Consider the following 21678-nt stretch of genomic DNA (forward strand, 5'->3'; position numbering starts at 1 on the left):
AAGGTCTATTGCAGACTGCTTTAAATTACTAGTTACCATGGCATCTTGACAGCTGTGCTAGTTTTTCTCTTTTAAGATTCACTGCCTCAAACATATGGGGGTAATAAAAGATTAGAAAATCATCTTCTTGTTTAATATCCGAATGACTCATATTTCGTGTCGCTATACCTTTAAGAAAATAGGGAACTTAGGAGATAACTTTCATTTCCTTCTGTTTTCTTCATGAAGGCAGCGCGCTGTTGTTTATACGGTAAATGTTCCATTAATCACTTGAAACTCTTTAAACTTTCGTTAAAAACACTGATAGTACTTTGCAAGTCTTTGTCTCTGGTGCGAAGTGCACCGTTTCCAGTCGGTTCGGTAAGTTATATTTGCTCTTAGTTAATGTTTAATGTTTGTAGACTATCATCCGCGTTATGTTTTATATGCATATATATTTCATTACCTGTTAATATATTTAAACTAACACTGTTCTGACATAAGATAAATTCGTTTGTACACCTGTTGTGCACATCTGATAAATTGCCCTTACTCAAACAGCAAACTTAGAATAATACTCTAAAAATAACATTGTAGGTAACATTACAGCAACGTGTAACCATTTGCGCATTTTTATATATTTTTTCGCTCTACTTTAATGTCACATATGTAGGGAAAAAAAATAAAGATTATTTGTACGTTTCTGAGGGATTAATCCATAGCATTGCTTTTGTTGTTAGAAAGCAAAGCGACCAGAAGATGGCAGCAGTGATCACTGAAGATAACGTGGTCAGCGAGGCTGAAATTAATGGCGAGCCTCCTGCTGGCGGAAAAGACGAAGTGCATTCACCCGATCTTGAAGGCAACATACAGGGACAGGTACTGTACCTTATAATAGACTTGTCGTGGAGTTATAAACAAAAACAAATTATTTACATAGTTAAACAGGTGATTTAATTTATTTATTTTTTTATTAAACTGTTATTATAATTGTTAGGAAACATTTTTCTTTTCGGAATGACTTAATCTTTGTTTTTAAAATGTAAATATTTATTATTCAGTGGGTTGCAAAAAATATTCAAAAGTCTGACTGCATTAGTGAAAAAAATATATTTTGCATACTTTTAAAATAAAATGTATTTTTAAAAAAATTATATTATCATTAAATTCAAAAAGTTTCATTGAAAAACCTAACTTTCCATTGTTTTGGCAGGTGGAGGAGTTTCTCGGCCCACATCCTGACTATGATGAGGAGGAGGAGGAGCGCAAGTACTACAGACGAAAGCGGCTGGGCGTAGTGAAGAATGTGGTGGGGGCCAGTTGCGGAGGAATGATTATCTACAGTGTTTACATGGGTCAGCTGCACTGTTACGCACTACACATCACAGACACATAATATGATTCAGTCCTGAAACCACATCATACTTTTCAAAGTCTGCTTACTGCTTTCTAAAAAGATCCCACATTAAGTGCGACATCAACTATGACGTCACTCTTCAAATTGTCGTATTAGTGTGATGTCAATGTCTACTGTCTTATCATGTACAGTGCCAACGGCAATAAATATGACATGCTTTTTGGATGTCATACTATACTTGCTATCCACTGTTCTGGTAATTTTTAGCAAGTTAATTGGCATGCTTTCACACACAAAGATGTCTCATCATGTCTGAGACTGAAGACAAGGAACAGCTGACAAATCTGGGACATCTTGTAATGTGAAAAAAACAAAAGAAGTGTTGTGGCCAGGGTGTTGTGGCCCCCAACCAAAAATGCTGTTGCTTAGTAGCAACTGCTCACACTTTTTTTTTAAAAGTAAATATTTGTATTAAGTCTCAAAAAACAAACTATAGTTTGCACATCTGTTCTTATCTTTAGTGACGTGTTCTGATCTATGCATGTACGCATTGGGGATGTCTTTGACGTGTTTAGTTTTAGACGTTGCAAAGCGGTTTGCAAGAATTTGTTCTTAAACATTATGTTAATGCTTTAAACAAACAAACTCTGGTGTGATTAGCTTCTAATATACACTGGCGGTCAAAAGTTTGGAATAATGTACAGATTTCACTGTTTCAGAAGGAAATTGGTACTTTAATTCACCAAAGTGGCATTCAACTGATCACAAAGTATAGTCAGGACATTACTGATGTATAAAACAGCATCATCACTATTTGAAAAAAGTAATTTTGATCAAATCTAAACAGGCCCCATTTCCAGCAGCCATTACTCCAACACCTTATCCTTGAGTAATCATGCTAAATTGCTAATTTGGTACTAAAAAATCACTTGCCATTATATTAGACACAGTTGAAAGCTATTTGTTTCGTTAAGCTTAACAATGTCTTTGTGTTTGTTTTTGAGTTTTATGCAATAGACTGGCATGTCTTAAGGTCAATATTAGGTCAAAAATGGCAAAGAAGAAGCCGCTTTCTCTAGAAACTCATCAGTCTATAATTGTTTTGAGGATTGAAGGCTATAAAATGCATGAAATTGCCAATAAACTGAAGATTTCATACAAAGGTGTACACTACAGTCTTCAAAGACAAGCCACTTTTGAAACAGAAAATGTTAGAGTGGGCAAAGAAACAGAGACATTGGATATGATTTAATTATAGGCCGATAACTGATTTTAATAAAAATTGTTGCCCGATAACTTTATTGATATTTTGCCACTTACTGTACCTTATTTTCTCATCAGATCACTGTTTTACTAAGGTATTATTCTTTAAAAATTGTATGACAATTTTTTTGCAGATACTGATTTTTATAAACAAATTATTCTCTGATAATGATACCGATATTTTGCCACTTACTGTACTTTATTTTCTCATCAGATCACTGTTTTACTAAAGAATTCTGCTTTAAAAATGTAATGAGAATTTTTGGCCAATACTGATTTTAATAAAAAATCACCGATAAGAATACCAATAATTTTTCACCTACTGTACCTTTTTTTTCTCATCAGATTTACTAAGGAATTATGCTTTAAAAATGAAAAAAAAAAAAAAAAGTAGGAACAAAAGCCTTAATGTTCTAGCAATATATAATTTCTATTGAACAGGGTTGGATCTGTTAAACACAGGCCAAAATTTTAAAGCCACAATGAAAGGTCTTAATTCAATCATGCAACATTAATGAATATCATAACCCTATCTCAGAAGTCAAAGTCTGCTGGTTTCAAAGAATTTTGAATGGTTTCCCTCATCATGTAGCCTATAGTTAAGGCCCATTTTCACAACTGTCATGTTTGTTTATGATGGTTTTTCTGCATTAACTTGAGAATAAGACAAAATATAATATTACATGTTCATAGTATTACCAACACTTCTACATATTGTGGCTATTATTATTTCTGGATTTTTTTTACAAAGTGTGTTACTAATTAATTATAAATCAACCATTGTTTTTTAATATCTGCGTTTTCATGCTTAAAACCAATATGCCAATGGTTTGGTCAATAATTGGCCGATAAATATCGCCAGCCGATACATTGGTGCATTCCTAGAAAATATATGATTTAGTGCTTTGTGTGCTCTGTAGGTCTGTTGCAGATGCAGTTAATTCTGCACTATGATGAGACGTACCGTGAGGTAAAATATGGCACCTTAGGGCTGGAGGATATTGATAATAAAATGCTGATGGGCATCAATGTTACGCCAATTGTTGGCCTTCTCTACACACCTGTGCTGATCAGGTAATACAATTACTTTTTATATCTCTCCTTTATTTTGCTCATAACAACATTCATTATTCCCTTTCGATCATTTAACATTCAGTTTGGTTGTTTGGATTTTTGTCAACTGCTACACTTCTTCTCTTACTGTCTACCATACATAATGCTTGAAACAACTGCTGAGCGTTTATGTCAACAAAGGCCATCTCACACCCATGGTGTTAACTTAAGAATGACTTGCGATAATTACAAAGTTCAGTGGTTTAGAAAGTTCCTATATCAGGAATCGCCCCAAACTCACTCGTGATTTTCCAATTTAAGTTTATTTCTCCATTTATTCCACAGATTTCTGGGCACCAAATGGATGATGTTCCTGGCTTCTGGAATCTATGCGCTCTTTGTTTCAACCAATTACTGGGAGCGATACTACACTTTGGTACCATCAGCTGTCGCCATAGGAGTCGTCATAGTTCCACTGTGGGCATCATTGGGAAACTACATCACCAGGTGAGGAAGCTTAAATGCATAGGTTAGTGAAAATATAGCCTATAAAAAATATACAGATATATCATTGAAAATTACATGCTGTTCAGTAGTTGTTTTTTTAATTATTACAGAACATTAGGTATTATATTCTTGCAGTACAATACAAATTATAAATGCTGCTGCAAAGATGAGTCACATTGCCTATAAGCAGAATGGGTCAGCTGTAAAAGAGGTCTGACAATCAACACCATAATATACATGTATATGAGCTTTTTAAACGTTCCAAGAGAGAGAAATTGCAATTAAAGTTGACAAAACTGCCACTTGTCTTATCAGGCCAGTATTTCTTTTTTAATTCTAACATTCATTGATCTTCTAAATGCTATTTTTATTCCCTGCAAATATACACTTGAGGATTTAAGTGATGTACTAAATGCTGTTGCTGATGTATTAAATATTAAATTCTGCTAATTTGAACTTGTCATCAAGGTAAAATTGCAAAATGACTAGTTACAGTCTCGAAAGCATATGTAGAAATGGGTTGAAAATTTCAAACCAATTGGTAATGTTTTGCCTCCTACAGTATGCTATTGTTTTACAGCAAAATTGTGTTTATCAATTAAGTTCTGTCATGTAGTTAAATTAAAGCATTATTAATTATAATTATTATTAATAATAATTTTATATTAATAATAAATGTAATTAATTATTATTAATATATATTTATTTCCTATAAATTATAATCAGATTACTTATTACTTCATTGCAAATTAATAACTTTACTAATTACTTTCTAAAACACTCAACAAATGCAAAATAGCATTTCTAAAAAGTTTAAATGATGTCTATTTCTTTCTTGTTCATTGTTAAAAGTCAAACCTCACATTTATCCTTCCATAAATAATATATTTGTACTTAATGTACTGAAAAGTTTTTTTTTTTTTTTTTTTTTTACTAAAAAGCCATAAGATTAAAGTAACTAATTGCTTTGTAATTGGATTACACCCAGCACTGGCTGAGTGATTGCTAGGGGATTGTTAGGTGGTTGATAGACTGATAAATAGGTTAAAGGTCTTGCAGTTTGCAGGGCTCAACATTGGGGATTTTTGTTCTGCTGATTTTTTTCACAAATTATTTTATATATATATATATATATATACACTTACCTAAAGGATTATTAGGAACACCATACTAATACTGTGTTTGACCCCCTTTCGCCTTCAGAACTGCCTTAATTCTACGTGGCATTGATTCAACAAGGTGCTGAAAGCATTCTTTAGAAATGTTGGCCCATATTGATTGGATAGCATCTTGCAGTTGATGGAGATTTGTGGGATGCACATCCAGGGCACGAAGCTCCCGTTCCACCACATCCCAAAGATGCTCTATTGGGTGACATTGAACTCATTGTCATGTTCAAGAAACCAATTTGAAATGATTCGAGCTTTGTGACATGGTGCATTATCCTGCTGGAAGTAGCCATCAGAGGATGGGTACATGGTGGCCATAAAGGGATGGACATGGTCAGAAACAATGCTCAGGTAGGCCGTGGCATTTAAACGATGCCCAATTGGCACTAAGGGGCCTAAAGTGAGCCAAGAAAACATCCCCACACCATTACACCACCACCACCAGCCTGCACAGTGGTAACAAGGCTTGATGGATTCACGTTCTCATTCTGTTTACGCCAAATTCTGACAAAATAAATCCCTACACAACGGTTAGTTCCGGTCCTCAAATCTGATTGGACGATAGACGTTTCATGAGCACTGATGGTCTGACAGGATCAGCACTCGGACGCTTCAATGTGTGTATCACTCCGCTTGTGTTCGTTCCATTCTAAACTAAGGTGTAAGAGCAGTGCATATCTGTTAGGAGTTACTGTCTTTATTTTTGAAATTACATATGTTAGCCAGCAGGTGGTGGCAAAAGATCATTTTTGTGTGTAATATGAGCCAGTTGGTGACGTAAAGTGAATCCGTTAATCATTGTTTACATAGAACAGCGCTTGTATTACCACTACATTACTTAAGCTAGGACATTGTTTTAAATGGCTTTAAATTAACAATTTCAAGATTAAGGCACATTGCAGCTGAGAGACACAAAGGACTGTTTGATTACAGAACTCGAGGCGCTTACCGAGTTTCCACATTGGATACACACTGTTTAAAAATGGCAGAGGACATCGCTGTTTCTATAGTGATCGACTCTTGCTCGGCTACCACGAAATAGGGAGAAATATCCCTGCCTGGATGCTATTTTTCCACTGAGAAAGCTGACAGCCAGAACGCTTGGGAGTGGCAACAGATGATCACACACGCTCCGTCTCTCTCTCTCTCTCTCTCTCTCTCTCTCTCTCTCTCTCTCTCTCTCTCTCTAACACACACACCCATCAATCCATCCTTGTTTATCCAATAACTTGTTAGAAACAGCACAAGCCGCGATACTATTTCTGAAGTGAACTTTTTGAATTACAATCGGAGGTTTGGACGCATCATTTGTTTTGAACCAGCAATGGCAGATTCTGATCTGTAGCGTAATAAAGTAGTTCCATGCACAAATGCGTTTTTATGACCTTACTCGGTTTTTCCAAATTTTTTTACTATTTAAATGTTCATTGAACTTTTGTTTTTAAGCAATATCACACTCGCAATCGTGCTATATAGCCCTACATCAGCACTGCTGTAATTACCTATGGCACTCGGCCTGCGGCAGAATCACAGCAGTGCTGATGTAGGGCCATATAGCACTCTTGCGCGTGTGATATTACTTATATATATTTAAGTAATATCACACGCGCATAGTTTAGGAGCCAAATATGAAAAGGATCTACCTCCTTTTGTGGATTTTGATATTCTAGGAACTTTTAACAGGCCAGAATTGTGCAATCGTAATGAACGTGATGGAATATATTGTGGTAGAAGGTCACTTAAGTACTGCAGATCTAGACTATTCAAAGTTTTATACATAGTTAACAGAATTTTTAAAAATTATACAAAATTTAACAGGTAGCCAATGTAACGATGATAAAATGGGGCTAATATGATCATATTTCTTGGCTCTCGTCAGCACTCTGGCTGCTGTTTTTTTGGACCAATTGAATTTTATTTATTGATCTTGCTGGACATCCTCCCAGTAATGCATTACAATAATCTAGTCTTGACGTCATGAACGCATTAATACATTTTTCGGCATCAGCAACAGAGAGCATGTGCCTTAATTTAGCAATATTTCTGAGGTGGAAGAATGCTGTTCTACTAACATTGGTAATTTGATTTTCAAAGGACAGATTGGTATCAAATATAACACCTAAATTCTTCGCTGTTGAAGATGATATAATGGTACATCCATCTAGAGTCAAATTATATTTTAGTGGCTTTATTTCATTGATACACTGCTAATTTGGGTATCGTCGGCATAACAGTTGAAACTTATTCCACGATTTCTGATAATGTCTCCCAGGGGAAGCATATACATTGAGAAAAGCAGAGGCCCTAAAACTGATGCCTGTGCCACTCCTTACTTTTGTTTGGTTTGACAATTTCTCATTTCCATAGACAAAGTGGTAGCGGTCTGCTAAAAGGACTTAAACCATGCTAATTCAACTCCACAAATGCTAACATAATTCTCTAGCCTATTCAAGAAAATGTCATGATCTATCGTGTTGAATGCAGCTCTAAGATCTAAAAGCACTAGAAAAGAAATACAGCCACGATCAGATGATAAGAGCAAGTAATTTGTAACCCTGATAAGTGCAGTCTCTGTACTGTGATGAGGCCTAAATCCTGACTGAAATTGTTCATATATACTATTTCTCTGTAGAAATGAACATATTTGGGAGGATACTACCTTTTCTAGTATTTTCAACATAAATGGGAGATTTGAAATCGGTCTATAATTAGCCAGTTCTCCAGGATCAAGTTGGCTTCATAATAAGTGGTTTGACGACTGCCCTTTTAAAGTTTCTTGGGACATGTCCTAAGGATAGCAAGGAGTTAATAATATTAAGAAGAGGTTCTGAGATTGCAGGGAAGACCTCTTTTAAGTTTTGGTTGGTATTGGATCTAACAAACATGTTGTGGCTTTTGACGTTTCACTAAGTTTTGTTAGCTCTTCGTGACTTATGACAGTGAAAGATTGAAGTTGCACATGAGGAAAATTATGAGACACTGTTTTCTGAGGTGCTATGACAGATGATTGTATAATACAAATTTTATTTCTGATTATTTACATTTTATCAATGAAGAAATTCATGAAGTTCATTCATGAAGTTGTGCTGCGACGGAATATCTGGTTCTGTTGAGGCTTTATTCCTAACCAATTTAGCCACAGTACTGAATAAACACCTAGGATTATTGTGGGTATTTTCTAGGAGTTTGCTAAAATATGCTGTCCTGGTAGCTTTTAGTGCCTGTCTATAGCTAGAGACACTATCCTTCCATACACCCTGAAATACCTCTAATTTTGTATTCTTCCACTTGCGCTCCATTTTCTGAGCTGCTCTCTTGAGAGCATGAGTGTGATCATTGTACCATGGTGCAGGTCTTTTTTCTTTAATTTTCTTTAATCGATGGGGGGGCGACACTATCAAGAGTGCTAGAGAAGACTGTATTTATATTTTCTGTTATTTCATCAAGTTCTTCTGTGCTTTGGAGTTTACTGAGTGTATGAGATATATTTGGAAGATTAATATTATTGAAGCTAGTGGTAAAAAAAAAAAAAAATTCTACCTGAACGATAGCGTGGTGTAGATTGAGTAACATTAGCTGATTGCAGCATATAAGAGATGAGGTAATGATCCGAGATGTCATCGCTCTGTGGCAGAGTTTTTATATTATCAACACTAATTCCATATGACAGAATTAAATCTAGCATATGATTATGGCAATGAGTTAGTGCTGTTACATTTTGTCTTACTCCAAGAGAGTTGAGAATATCAATAAATGCTAATCCCAATGTGTCATTTTCATTATCTATGTGAATGTTAATGTCAGCAACAATTAAAGCTCTATCTACAGTAAATACAAGATCTGATAAAAAAATTAGCAAATTCACCAAGGAAATAAGAATAAGGCCAGGGCGATCTATATACTGCAGCAAGGGTAAAAATTTAGTTTTTTTATTTATATGTTTTATTATTTATATCAATAAAAAATTATCTTTCCATGTTAATCAGAGTTTTTGTCCTAAGAAGCAGCGACGAGTGACAGGACATTCTGTTGATCACGAAGTTCTATATTTGGGTGTGAACTGGCACAGTCATAAATAATTCAGAGTCTGACATGACATTGAAGCCAGCATCTCATTTGCCAGTTAAAACTATTTGTTTTTGGCAGAGAATGTTACACCTGTCCACGAAAATAGTCGATGTCTCTTTAGGCGGATTTCTGTCACACAGACTCACACACACACACACACAGGTTCAGAATGGAGAAGAGGTGACAGACATTCCGCCTTTCTCTCCAGTTCTGGAAATTGAAATGCATCTATTTTTTGACTAAAACTCTTCAGACATGTTTGTAAGTTCTGTTCTCTGGTTATGTGCAGCCATGTTGTGTTTCCTGTTGTTAATATCGCTGGTGGACCTGTTGAGACGAAACAAAACAAGTTTCTCTTGAACACCCCACCTCACAAGTGGCTGCAGCGCTGTGCTCTCGTGCAATGAGCTCTAAAGCTTGCATGCAGTCTGTCTCATGAACGTGCACAGAAGACCAACGGTCATTGATGATTTTCACTAAATAATACATTAGATTTCGGTTTGTTTCTCACCAAACCTTTTCATATTTCTTCAGAACAAGACATGAGTCACTACCAATAATTTATTAGACTTCTGAATTATGTTTTTGTGTCCTTTTGAAACTTAAAGAGGTAGTCACCATAAACTGATGTTGTATGACATCAATGAGCACAACATTTTCACAATTTCTCTTAACTTTTCTAATTATTTTTGCAATTCCATTTAGTGCCACTAATGGCGAAGCAATTACATAATACGCCTTTAATTAAAGGCTCAATTGACACTGCTCCCACATCTTTATTTTTGTGTATTAGAATGGCCCAGCAGTACTATGAGTATGTGAACTATAAGGAGGAACATGTCCAGGAACAAAAGAAGCCCCCCAAAGGAGCCTTCCATACTTACATCATTGTTTTCCAGTCTGTCTTCTACATCATATTCCATGTGAGTTAAAACCAACAGTTTCTCAAATGTGTGAAATGCCACTAGTTAAATTTTTTTTGTTGTTTTTTCCCGTTGACCATGTATTTACAGTTGTGTGTACAGTTGTTTACAGAAGTTTACATACACTTTGGTTGAAGTCATTAAAACAATTTTAGGAAAACTGATTATGCTTTCACGTTATCATAAATAATCGGCACTATAAAAACAGAGGCATCCACTTTTTTAGCAGAGTGACTGATAACATTTGTTAACTGAAAAGCAAAGAATAAAAGGCCCGTTCACGCAAGAAATGTTCATCTATCAGTTGAAGTGTACATGCATCAAACGGGTCCATACAGGCTCGCAATCAAAGAGTATACTTTGAAAGGCTCGAGCACTTGACTGTGCATGTGACAATATGGCACACAGAAAAACTGTGCATGTACTTTGTGCAAGACACAAGTAATATTTCCAACCATTGTTTACAGACCGACTGTTTCACTTTTAATTGACTATATCACAATTCCAGTGGGTCAGAAGTCTACATACATTAAGTTATCTGTGCCTTGAAGCAGCTTGGAAAATTCCAGAAAATTATGTCAAGCCTTTTAGACAATTAGCAAATTAGCTTCTGATAGGAGGTGTACTAAATTGGAGGTGTACCTGTGGATGTATTTTAAGGCCAACCAAGAAATCAGCCAGGGGCCTGGATAGTTCAGTGAGTATTGATGCTGGCTACCACCCCTGGCGTCACGAGTTCGAATCCAGGGCATGCTAAGTGACTCCAGCCAGGTTTCCTAAGCAACCAAATTGGCCTGGTAGCCAGGGAGGGTAGCGTCACATGGGGTAACCTCCTCGTGATCGCTATAATGTGAGGTTCTCGCTCTCTGGATGCCATGAATAATAGCGTGGGCCTCCACATGCACTACATCTAATGCGCTCAACGTGCCACGTGATAAGATGCGTGGATTGACGTCTCAGACGTAGAAGCAACTGTGTTTTGTCCTCTGCCACCTAGATTGAGGTGAGTTACTATGCCACCATGAGGATTTAGAGCACATTTGGAATTGGGCATTCCAAATTGGGGAGAAAAGGGGAAAAAAATCTGAAAAAAAGAAATCAGTCAAGACCTCAGAAAGAAATAATGAAGTCTGGTTCATCCTTGAAAGCAATTTCAAATGCCTGAAGGTACCATGTTCATCTGTACAAACAATATGCAAGTATAAACACCATAGGACCATGCAGCCTTCATACCGCTCAGGAAGGAGACACATTCTGGCTCCTAGAGATGAATGTAGTTTGGTGCGAAAAGTGCAAATCAATCCCAGAACAACAGCAAAGGAACTTTTGAAGATGCTGGAGGAAACAGGTAGACAAGTATCTATATCTACAGTAAAATGATTCCTATATCAACATTACCCGAAAGGCTGCCCAGCAAGGAAGAAGCCACTGCTCCAAAACTGCCATTAAAAAAAAGCCAGACTACAGTTTGCAAGTGCACATGGGGAGAAACATCTTACTTTTTGGAGAAATGCCCTCTGGTCCGATGAAACATAAATGTAACTGTTTTGCCATAATGACTATCGTTATGTTTGAAGAAAAAAGGGTGAGGCTTGCAAGCCGAAGAACACCATCCCAACTGTCAAGCATGGGGGTGGCAGTATCATGTTGTGGGGGTGCTTTGCTTCACTTATGCACTTCACAAAGTAGATGGCATCATGAGGAAGGACAATTGTGTGGATATATTGAAGCAACATCTCAAGACATCAGCCAGGAAGTTAAAGATCGGTCTCAGATATGTCTTTCAAATGGACAACGACCCCAAGCATAACTCCAAAGTTGTGGCAAAATGGCTTAAGGACAACAAAGTCAAGGTATTGGAGTGGCCATCACAAAGACTTGGCCTCAATCTTATAGAAAGTGTGCAGGCAGAACTGAATAAGCCTGCGCGAGCAAGGAGGCCTACAAACCTGACTCGGTTACACCAGTTCTGTCTGGAGGAATGGGCCGAAATTCCAGCAACTTATGAGAAGCTTGTGGAAGGCTACCCAAAATGTTAAACCTAAGTTAATTAATTTAAAGGCAATGCTACCAAATACTAAGTGCATGTAGACTTCTGACCCACTGGGAATGTGATGAAAGAAATAAAAGCTCATATATATCATTCTCACTACTATTATTCTGAAATTTCACATTCGTAAAATTGTGATCCTAACTGACCTTCGACAGGGAATGCTTTCTATGATTAAATGTCATGAATTGTGAAAAACTGAGTTTAAATGTGTTTGGTTAAGTTTATGTAAACTTCTGACTTCAACTGTATATGTCGGATGCAGGCTGTGTATGTGGTTTGTACATTTACAAGAAGTTATTTATATAGTTTTCACTCTCTTTGCAGCTGAGTTTCGTGTTTGCTGAGTTCCCCATGGTGATGTTCCTTAACTACTATCTGAATGATTTTCATCACACTCTCTTCAAAGTCTCACATTGTGGTAAAGTCCTCGCTCTCAGTCCACACTGCAAAAAATTATTTTCTAGTTTATTTTGCTTACCCCATTGGCAGATTTTTTTTCTCATGCATGGGCAGGTGCTCAGTATTATATTTGCATAGCATTAGTAATCATATCCCTTTTTAGTGGTTTTGATGTCTTTGGTGCACGTAGAACCAGTAATGGAACCTAGAAAAGTCTGAAAAATATGTTTATAAAGTAGACTTTTATAACCAAAGTGAATCAGGCTCTTTGTAGAAGTTGCTTTTACCTAAGAGACTCTTAAAAGGAAAGGGAAATATATTCACATAACTGTTGTGTTGGAATTATAATTTTCTTTTTTAAATGGCACTACTGGCTATGGCACTACCACGTCAAAAATATATAGTGTAAATAGGCTGTCTATATAGAGATAACACAAAAACTGTGAGGCTGTAGAAAAACAATTTAACACTTCAAAAGCTGCTGCTTCAACCTCACCTCTTCAAGACTTGCTTGGAAAAAGAGTAATTCAATGACAAAAAATAATCAAACATCAAACTATATGAAAGTTACTGCATTAGATAACAAATATTAAACTAAGTGGTATTTATTTTTAAAGAAAGATAGCTCAAAGCACAAGGCCATACATATGTGCATAAGATCATGAGGTTCATAATCACAAAATAGCTTGCGAAATAAAATCTAATCTGGAGAAGTATATTTACAGTCAGTTGGCTCTGATGGAAATAATTCTGTCACTTTGGAATTAGAAAACATCACACTTCTGACTTCCTGCAAAAGAGAGAGTCAGCACATCTGCTCTCCATGGTTATGATGTGTCTGGCTCTTCCTGGCTCTCAGAAAAGATGACGACAAAGGTTTTTTTTTAACCCAGTATTTAAAATTTCAAATCAACAGCAGCACTACTTAATGTGTTAGGTCATCCGCTTGCCATATTTGATAGTGGAATAACTTGTGTGAAAGAAGTACTGAAGCAAGTTTGATGTCCATAGTGTGATGCCAAGGCCGTCTGTCACAGTTTTTCTGTGTGCTGTATTGTCACATGCAGTCAAGTGCTTGAGCCTTTCAAAGTATACTCTTTTGAGCACGAGCCTGTATAGACCCGTTTGATGCAAGTACACTACAACTGCATTTCTTGCATGAACGGGCCTTTTATTCTTTGCTTTTCAGTTAACAAATGTTATCAGTCACTCTGCTAAAAACTGGATGCCTCTATTTTTATAGTGCAGATTATTTATGATAACGGCCATGAGTGAAAGCATAATCAGTTTTCCTAAAATCAAGTAGGTTTGGTGACCCCTAAAAGCTACAGTACTTCATTTTTCTATATGCTGTTACATCTTGCGCAAAGTTGAGATTTCTAGCCTTTAATAGTATACTTTTTGAACGAGAGCACATACTAATATGTGCAATGCATGCACACTACAACTGTTTTGTGATCGTGCTCGTTTAGTACAGTGATCAGAAGGCGTGCGTGCAGACGACGTGCACTGACGACATGAGTGTCTGCGCATCTTGAAAAGCTGGGCTGCACTCAGACTGTCCATGCATACTGCGCTGATGATGAAATTTGTGTCACGCGCAATGTTTGACATAGCGACGCCATATGATACATGTATACTATGGCTTTAAGAGAGCTCTGGCGCCCTTTGGTGGCGAGTTGGAAATTCTGCCCTAATAAATTCAGATTAGGGGTTGAACAGTATTGTTTTTTTATTGACCAATTATATTAAATTTTAAATTTGGTTCCCCCTAAACACGATCTTGAATATTTAGTTTCACAAACTCAAACTGTGCTTCAAAACTGTTGCAGTCTTGTTAAAAACATGAAAGGTAATTTTCTCTCTCTTTTTCTCTCGCAGGCGCTGACGGGAAAGGTGTGATAGAGAATTTTAATAAAACTGTTTTGTACAAGTTGCCGCGCTCTCTGCTGCTAATCGAAGTGGAGAGTGTGCTCATGGGTGCAGCTTTCCTCGCCATGATCGTCGTAAGAGCATCATCTTTTTCATAATCTATTCTCTGTTTTCATTTCTGATTCCCAAAAATGAGGACTAAATCAGTGACAGCAACAATGTGTTTGAAGCTAACAAGTATTAGACCCTGTTAATCAACCAATTTCTTAGAGCCAAAAGCAGATTTCAGACCATTTTTTTGTTTATCAGTCATAATCTACTGGTGATTTAGGAAAGATGAGCTGGTGAATTCTTAAAATTCATTTACACACCCTAATGTTGTTCTAACCCCATATTACTTTCTTCCAAGGAGCACAAAATGAGATTTGGCAGAATGTTTGCCACAGTCACCATTCACTTACAGTGAATGTAAAAACCATTCTGCATAACATCTCCTTTTGTTTTCCATGGAACAAAGAAAGTCATATAGGTGCATAAATGGTGGATTTTCATTTTGTTTGCTTTAACTATCTTTTTAAACTCTGCTGTCAATTCCCTTTATAGTTCCTTCTGCTGTGTGGAGCTGCATATCGGCCCACAGAGGAAATCGACCTCCGTAGCATCGGCTGGGGCAACATCTTCCAGCTGCCCTTCAAGCACTTACGAGACTACCGTATCCGTCTGCTCTGTCCATTCTTCATCTACTCAGGATTTGAGATGCTCTTTGCTGTCAAGGGATTCATGCTGGTGAGAGAAAATAGAAACTGGCAGAACTGAGGCTGTGTGTTATGCAGTAGGGTAGTTGACGCATTACATGTTCATGTATTCTGTTTTTTTTTTTTACCATAAAGGGATAGTTCACACAAAAATGTAAATTCTCTCATCATTTACTCACCCTAATGCCATCCCAGATGTGTATGACTTTCCTTTTTCTGCTGAACACAAAGAATTTTAAAAGAAAATCTTGGCTATGTAGGTCCTGTAGCTCCAAAAAGCACATAAAGGCAGCATGAAAGTAATCCATATGACTCCAGTGGATTTATGTATGTCTTCTTAAGTGATGAAATCACTTTGTGTGAGAAACATCAATATTTAAACCTTTTTTACTATAAATCTCCACTTTCAGAAAGTGACATATCTGGGATGCCATGAGGGTGAGTAAATAATGAGAGAATTTTAATTTTAGGTGAACTATCCCTTTAAGTAAAGGTTTTAGGTTCAAATATATAAATGCGTTTTTTTTAAAAGAAAGTTTATATTTAAGACTGGTCACTGGTCACCTTTTAAAAAAAGTATAGTTATAGTTGGAAATTCTCTTATAATTTTTTTAGCCTCATGTCATTCCAAACGCATATGACTTTCTTTCTTCCATTGAACAAACAAGGAGAAATTCGAGAGTATTCCAGTTGCTTTTCCATGCAACTACAGTGAATGTGGTACTGCAACTTTCAAGTTTAAAAAAGGACGCAAAAGGATAAAAGTGGTCCGTGTGACTCTATATTGCAAGTCTTTTGAAGCCATATGATAGCTTTAGGTGAACAGGGCAAAAAGCTATTCCTTTAAGTTGGTAACTATTTTTAATGATCCTGCAATGTGACAAATTAATAAAAAAAAAACAATATTTGCATGTAGTCTCTCAAATAATGTGGTAATAAAAACTGCTTGCCAAATAATTATAAAAGAATTTGCTAAATGCTTTTAAAATAGTTTAAGATGGACCATATTGCCAAGTCACGTGACAAAATACTTGTTTTAACATTATAAATGTCATAAACTGGTGAGAATCTATACATTCAATATGACAATATGTCAAAGAATTAAAAATCCTTGGGTTCTGGAGACATTAAAAGACTCTTACGTGCTCAAGCTCACACCTCCCCGGTGGCCTGAGCCTGGGAGGCAATTTGGTCAGAGAAATTGGGGAATTTCTGTGAGAAATGTTGTACAAGTCAGCAATGCTGACGAAGGTCATTGCTGACTTGCAGGATCGTATATGCTGATTGATCGCTGCAATGGAGACACAATTCACTGAGGTGGTTACAAGATTGGGGGATGACAAGAAACTAAATGGATTGATTATCTGGAGTCATCGGAGAGGGAATTATCTGCTAATCCACTGGTGACCAAGGTGGATTTGGAGCATTTCTGGGAGAAGTTGGAGGACTTTGAATACCGTAGCTGGTGGAATAACATCCGTATTGTTGGAATTCCTGAGGCTGAAGAGGGTCAGGATGTGAAATTCCTGAATGGACTCTTTCAGAGTCTGCTCGACATAACAGGCCATAAGATGGAAATCGAGCAAGCTCACAGGGTTCCGGCTCAGCGATCTGCTGAGGGAGACAGGCCCCAATCAATTATGGCTAAATTTCAGAGATCATCCGATAAAGATATCTTGTTACGCGAATAAAGGAAGGCTTTCTTGGAAGAACCACAGCATTTTCTTGTTCCCAGACTTTGTGAATTCAACAAGAGAATGTGATCGATTCAAGGAATGCAAGACATTCTTACTCAACGGAAGGTCGCTTTTGCACTGATGTTCCCGGCCAAATTGAGAAAAGATGCTAAGGATGGTTGTAAAACATTCACATGTCCCCAGCAATTGATGTCCTTCATAATGTCAATGGAGTAAGTTATTTTGTGCTACTCGCATTGCAGCTGAGTGGACCGGCTCAATGAACATTCACTTGACTATCCAAGTGAACTGAGTGCCTTTTTTGTTAAATGTTTTGCTGGTTCCACCTAGCGGCTGGAGTTTGTTTTGTGAAGTAACACTCCCTTGGGAAATTTTGTTAATGAATCAGCATGTTCTTTGTGCTTATGCCCCCTGTTGGCTGGAGTTTGTATTGTGGAGTATTTCTTGCAAGTCATTGCAGTGATTAGGTCATTTGTTGCACTCATGCAGCAGCCGAATGTGCTGGCTCACTGAAAATTCGTTTGACTGTCCAAGGAAACTGAGCGCCTTTTTTTTGTTGTTGTTCTCAAGAAATAGCAGGGGAGTCATTACACTGATAAGCATCTACAATTCAAATGTCTCAAACAGATTAAAGATAAGTTAGGAAGTCATTGTTGTTTTAGCAGAAATTCAGGGGCAAGGTCTTGTTTTGGCTAATAATTACACACCTGACATTGATGATCAGGGCTTTTATATAGATCTTGAAAGAATGTTGCAAGCCGCTGGCACCCCTCATGATATGATATTGGGAGGAGACTTTAACATTTCGATGGACTCAGTCCTTGATCATAGTGAAGCAAAAGTGTGTAAGCCCCCTAGAGCTACACTGATGCTTCACAGGATGTGTAAAAATATTGGTCTTACAGATATTTTGAGTATTAGAACCCAACTGGTAGGGACTATAATTTTGTTTTCATCAGTCCATAAGATTTATTCTAGAATAGATTTTTTTATATTCTAAAAATATTTTAAGTCCCTCATTTCATCTGTTGTTGACTGCTCAATTGGAAACATTTTAGTCTCCGATCATGCCCTGGTTTAGAGTTTAGAGGTGTTGCCACATATGGAGAAAAGGAAATCTTATTGTTAGCACTTTAATGTTTCCCTTTTGCAAAATACTGAATTCCAGCAAATGTTAAAGGCTGTTTATATGGAGACCAACTGGTCCTCAATATCCTCTGTGGGGCATAGCTTGGGAGGCACTCTATGACGGTTCTTAGGGGTCGGATCATACAGTATGTCTCATTCACCAACTAAATCCAAAGCATGAGAACTCGTGGAGTTGGAAGAGAATATTAAAAGTGCCGAGGCAGATCTGAACTGCCGAATGTCGTCTGATGGCCTTAGAGAATTTACCCGATTGAAATACAGATATAATACTATTTTTTCACAGAAGGTGGAGTTTGGCTATTCAGGGCAAGACAGTCACACTTTGAGTCAGAGGACAAGGCAGGAAAACCTCTGGCTAGATACAGTGGGTACGGAAAGTATTCAGACCCCCTTACATTTTTCACTCTTTGTTATATTGCAGCCATTTGCTAAAATCATAAGTTCATTTTTTTTCCTCATTATTGTACACACAGCACCCCATATTGACAGAAAACACAAAATTGTTGACATTTTTGCACATTTATTAAAAAATAAAAACTGAAATATCACATGGTCCTAAGTATTCAGACCCTTTGTTCAGTATTTAGTAGAAGCACCCTTTTGATCTAATACAGCCATGAGTCTTTTTGGGAAAGATGCAACAAGTTTTTCACATCTGGATTTGGGTATCCTCTGCCATTCCTCCTTGCAGATCCTCTCCAGTTCTGTCAGGTTGGATGGTAAGCGTTGGTGGACAACCATTTTCAGGTCTCTCCAGAGATGCTCAATTGGGTTTAAGTCAGGGCTCTGGCTGGGCCATTCAAGAACAGTCACGGAGTTGTTGTGAAGCCACTCCTTCGTTATTTTAGCGGTGTGCTTAGGGTCATTGTCTTGTTGGAAGGTGAACCTTCGGCCCAGTCTGAGGTCCAGAGCACTCTGGAGAAGGTTTTCGTCCAGGATATCCCTGTACTTGGCCGCATTCATCTTTCCCTCGATTGCAACCAGTCGTCCTGTCCCTGCAGCTGAAAAACACCCCCACAGCATGATGCTGCCACCACCATGCTTCACTGTTGAGACTGTATTGGACAGGTGATGAGCAGTGCCTGGTTTTCTCCACACATACCGCTTAGAATTAAGGCCAAAAGTTCTATCTTGGTCTCATCAGACCAGAGAATCTTATTTATCACCATCTTGGAGTCCTTCAGGTGTTTTTTAGCAAACTCCATGCGGGCTTTCATGTGTCTTGCACTGAGGAGAGGCTTCCGTCGGGCCACTCTGCCATAAAGCCCCGACTGGTGGATGGCTGCAGTGATGGTTGACTTACTACAACTTTCTCCCATCTCCCGACTGCATCTCTGGAGCTCAGCCACAGTGATCTTTGGGTTCTTCTTTACCTCTCTCACCAAGGCTATTCTCCCCCAATAGCTCAGTTTGGCCAGACGGCCAGCTCTAGGAAGGGTTCTGGTCGTCCCAAACGTCTTCCATTTAAGGATTATGGAGGCCACTGTGCTCTTATGAACCTTAAGGGCAGCAGAAATGTTTTTGTAACCTTGGTCAGATCTGTGCCTTGCTGATAACCTTGGAGGAGCAGGGCAACATAATTAAGGCCTTGCCTACAGACAAGGCGTTCGGACCAGATGGCTTTGCTACCAAGTTTTTTTAGATCTTATACTACAGGACTGGCTCCACTTTTGCTCAAAGTTTATATTGTAGGATATTTGGTATTGATGAATTTAGACAGGAACCATTAAAGTGCCCTCATTCTCACACCATTATATGTAAGGGTATTTGGTATGCAACATTTAGAAGGGAATTTAGTGTCTCAAAATATGTGAGCTATGAACTAAATTAAACTGTCCTTATTGTACATTATTAGGTAATGAAATGTATAATGGAATTAATCGCGTTCAGCAACCATTATAAATTATTAGATAAATGACAAATAACTTTATTATTTGTCTGAATAAATTCTCCACCATTAAATCGTAATACAACGTCTCGTTGTATCCGCTAACAATTTCTACTGTAAGGAATTAGCTTTAATAAGTGAATTATGATTAATTAACTTATTGGATTGATATTATTCTCATGGTTTATTGAAAATAATATCACACATATTTAGGTACAGCTTTGAAGTGAAATCTTTTAGAAACAGGGATGAGATTATTTATCAAAATATACCACAGTAATTAATCTTTGAATACAAACAAACTTTATTGCCATTCTAAACATAAATCTAATCTAACACATATGTACATTAGATAGGTTGTCGAGAAGCGAGACGGAATGTGAAATAAATGCTCAATGGAGTGAAAATTAACTTTATGGAGTCTGTTCACAATACCTGAAGAACCATTTATCCTTCTTTGAGTCTACATCGATTTGCTATCGGATTACCCAAAGTATTTAACTAATACACCAGCACTTTAAGCACAATATTGGAGATGTACTTGCATATAGTGGTGTTTATTTGCATTCTTTGTGTTGCTTGGTTCTTGGTCAAGTTGGTTCTGTTGATGTTTTGGACCTCTGTAATATCGAAGAGTTATTGTCTGTATGAATGATGAGGCTGGCTTTGAAGCAAGGCCTTCTCATGAGGCCTTCTCAAGACATCGAGTCCTGACCTTCCTCGGACCTCACATGGCATGGATCGGGTTCCGACGAGATCCAGAGAAGAGTCAGAGCGAAGTCTGAGCAGTCAGACGAGCGGAAGATGAAGCATGTGAAGACGGAAGAGAGCGAAGAGAGCGTGTTCTTCCTGTTTGGAAACATTTGAACTGAAATTGGCCGCATCCCCAAAGGTGTTCTGCACCAATCAGAAGTGACTTTTCAGAGTCACATGGTCAACTGGGCTGTCTTTTCCGACAGTTAATTTATGGTCCTTTGTTTCAGATTCTTAGATATCTCCTCCTCAAAAATAGTGCATATTTAATCATGAACTTTTATATCACGAGAATGGTACAAGAGACATGATATTCGTTGTCATCAGCTTCCTCCATGTAACTAAGCGAGCGTTTGCATACCAAATTTGACATTCTTTCATTAATATTTGTACGTGTAGGTAACAAAACCTGAAAATCCCTGGTTACAAATCATGCTGGTTAATTCCTTGGTTATACAACATGGATAAAATATTACACACATTTTAAAGAGGTACATCAGGCTATAATCATTATTCTGTCAATTATACAGGTTACCACAGTTCAAAGCAAGCCTAGGTATTGTATAAATCATAGATTTAAATGCATTCTGTACATTTTAGAAGGTTAAATCTGTAAAGTACTGTGACTTTGTGTAGAATGTTCCTGGATTAAGATGAAATGTGTTCGTATTCGAGTCATTAAAATCTGATGGTCTTTTGGAAAACTTTCAAAGAGAAGTCTCCTTTATCTCTGTGTGGAAGTTCAGGAGGTCATGTTGAGGGACCTTTCTGAGCAATGTTGATGCCTGGGCCA

The 21678-nt window shown here is 37.4% G+C and overlaps 1 protein-coding gene across 2 annotated transcripts in view; it reads left to right on the forward strand.

The window, feature by feature from the left end:
* Nucleotides 1-204: 204 nt before the first annotated feature.
* The window catches only part of LOC127643829 (protein unc-93 homolog B1-like), a 31447-nt gene continuing 9973 nt past the window's right edge, over nt 205-21678 (forward strand). The window contains exons 1-9 of one of the 2 annotated variants that reach the window (XM_052126737.1): nt 205-250; nt 720-858; nt 1193-1334; nt 3520-3673; nt 3998-4159; nt 10190-10319; nt 12697-12790; nt 14653-14777; nt 15247-15429. In XM_052126737.1, the coding sequence (XP_051982697.1) occupies nt 739-858; nt 1193-1334; nt 3520-3673; nt 3998-4159; nt 10190-10319; nt 12697-12790; nt 14653-14777; nt 15247-15429 (1110 nt within the window). In that variant the 5' untranslated portion in view covers nt 205-250; nt 720-738. Of the gene's footprint in view, nt 361-719; nt 859-1192; nt 1335-3519; nt 3674-3997; nt 4160-10189; nt 10320-12696; nt 12791-14652; nt 14778-15246; nt 15430-21678 lie in introns of both variants that reach the window. The other variant, XM_052126736.1, reaches the window with a different exon arrangement.

This window comes from Xyrauchen texanus, chromosome 5, assembly GCF_025860055.1.
Source record: "Xyrauchen texanus isolate HMW12.3.18 chromosome 5, RBS_HiC_50CHRs, whole genome shotgun sequence".
Lineage (NCBI taxonomy): Eukaryota > Metazoa > Chordata > Actinopteri > Cypriniformes > Catostomidae > Xyrauchen > Xyrauchen texanus.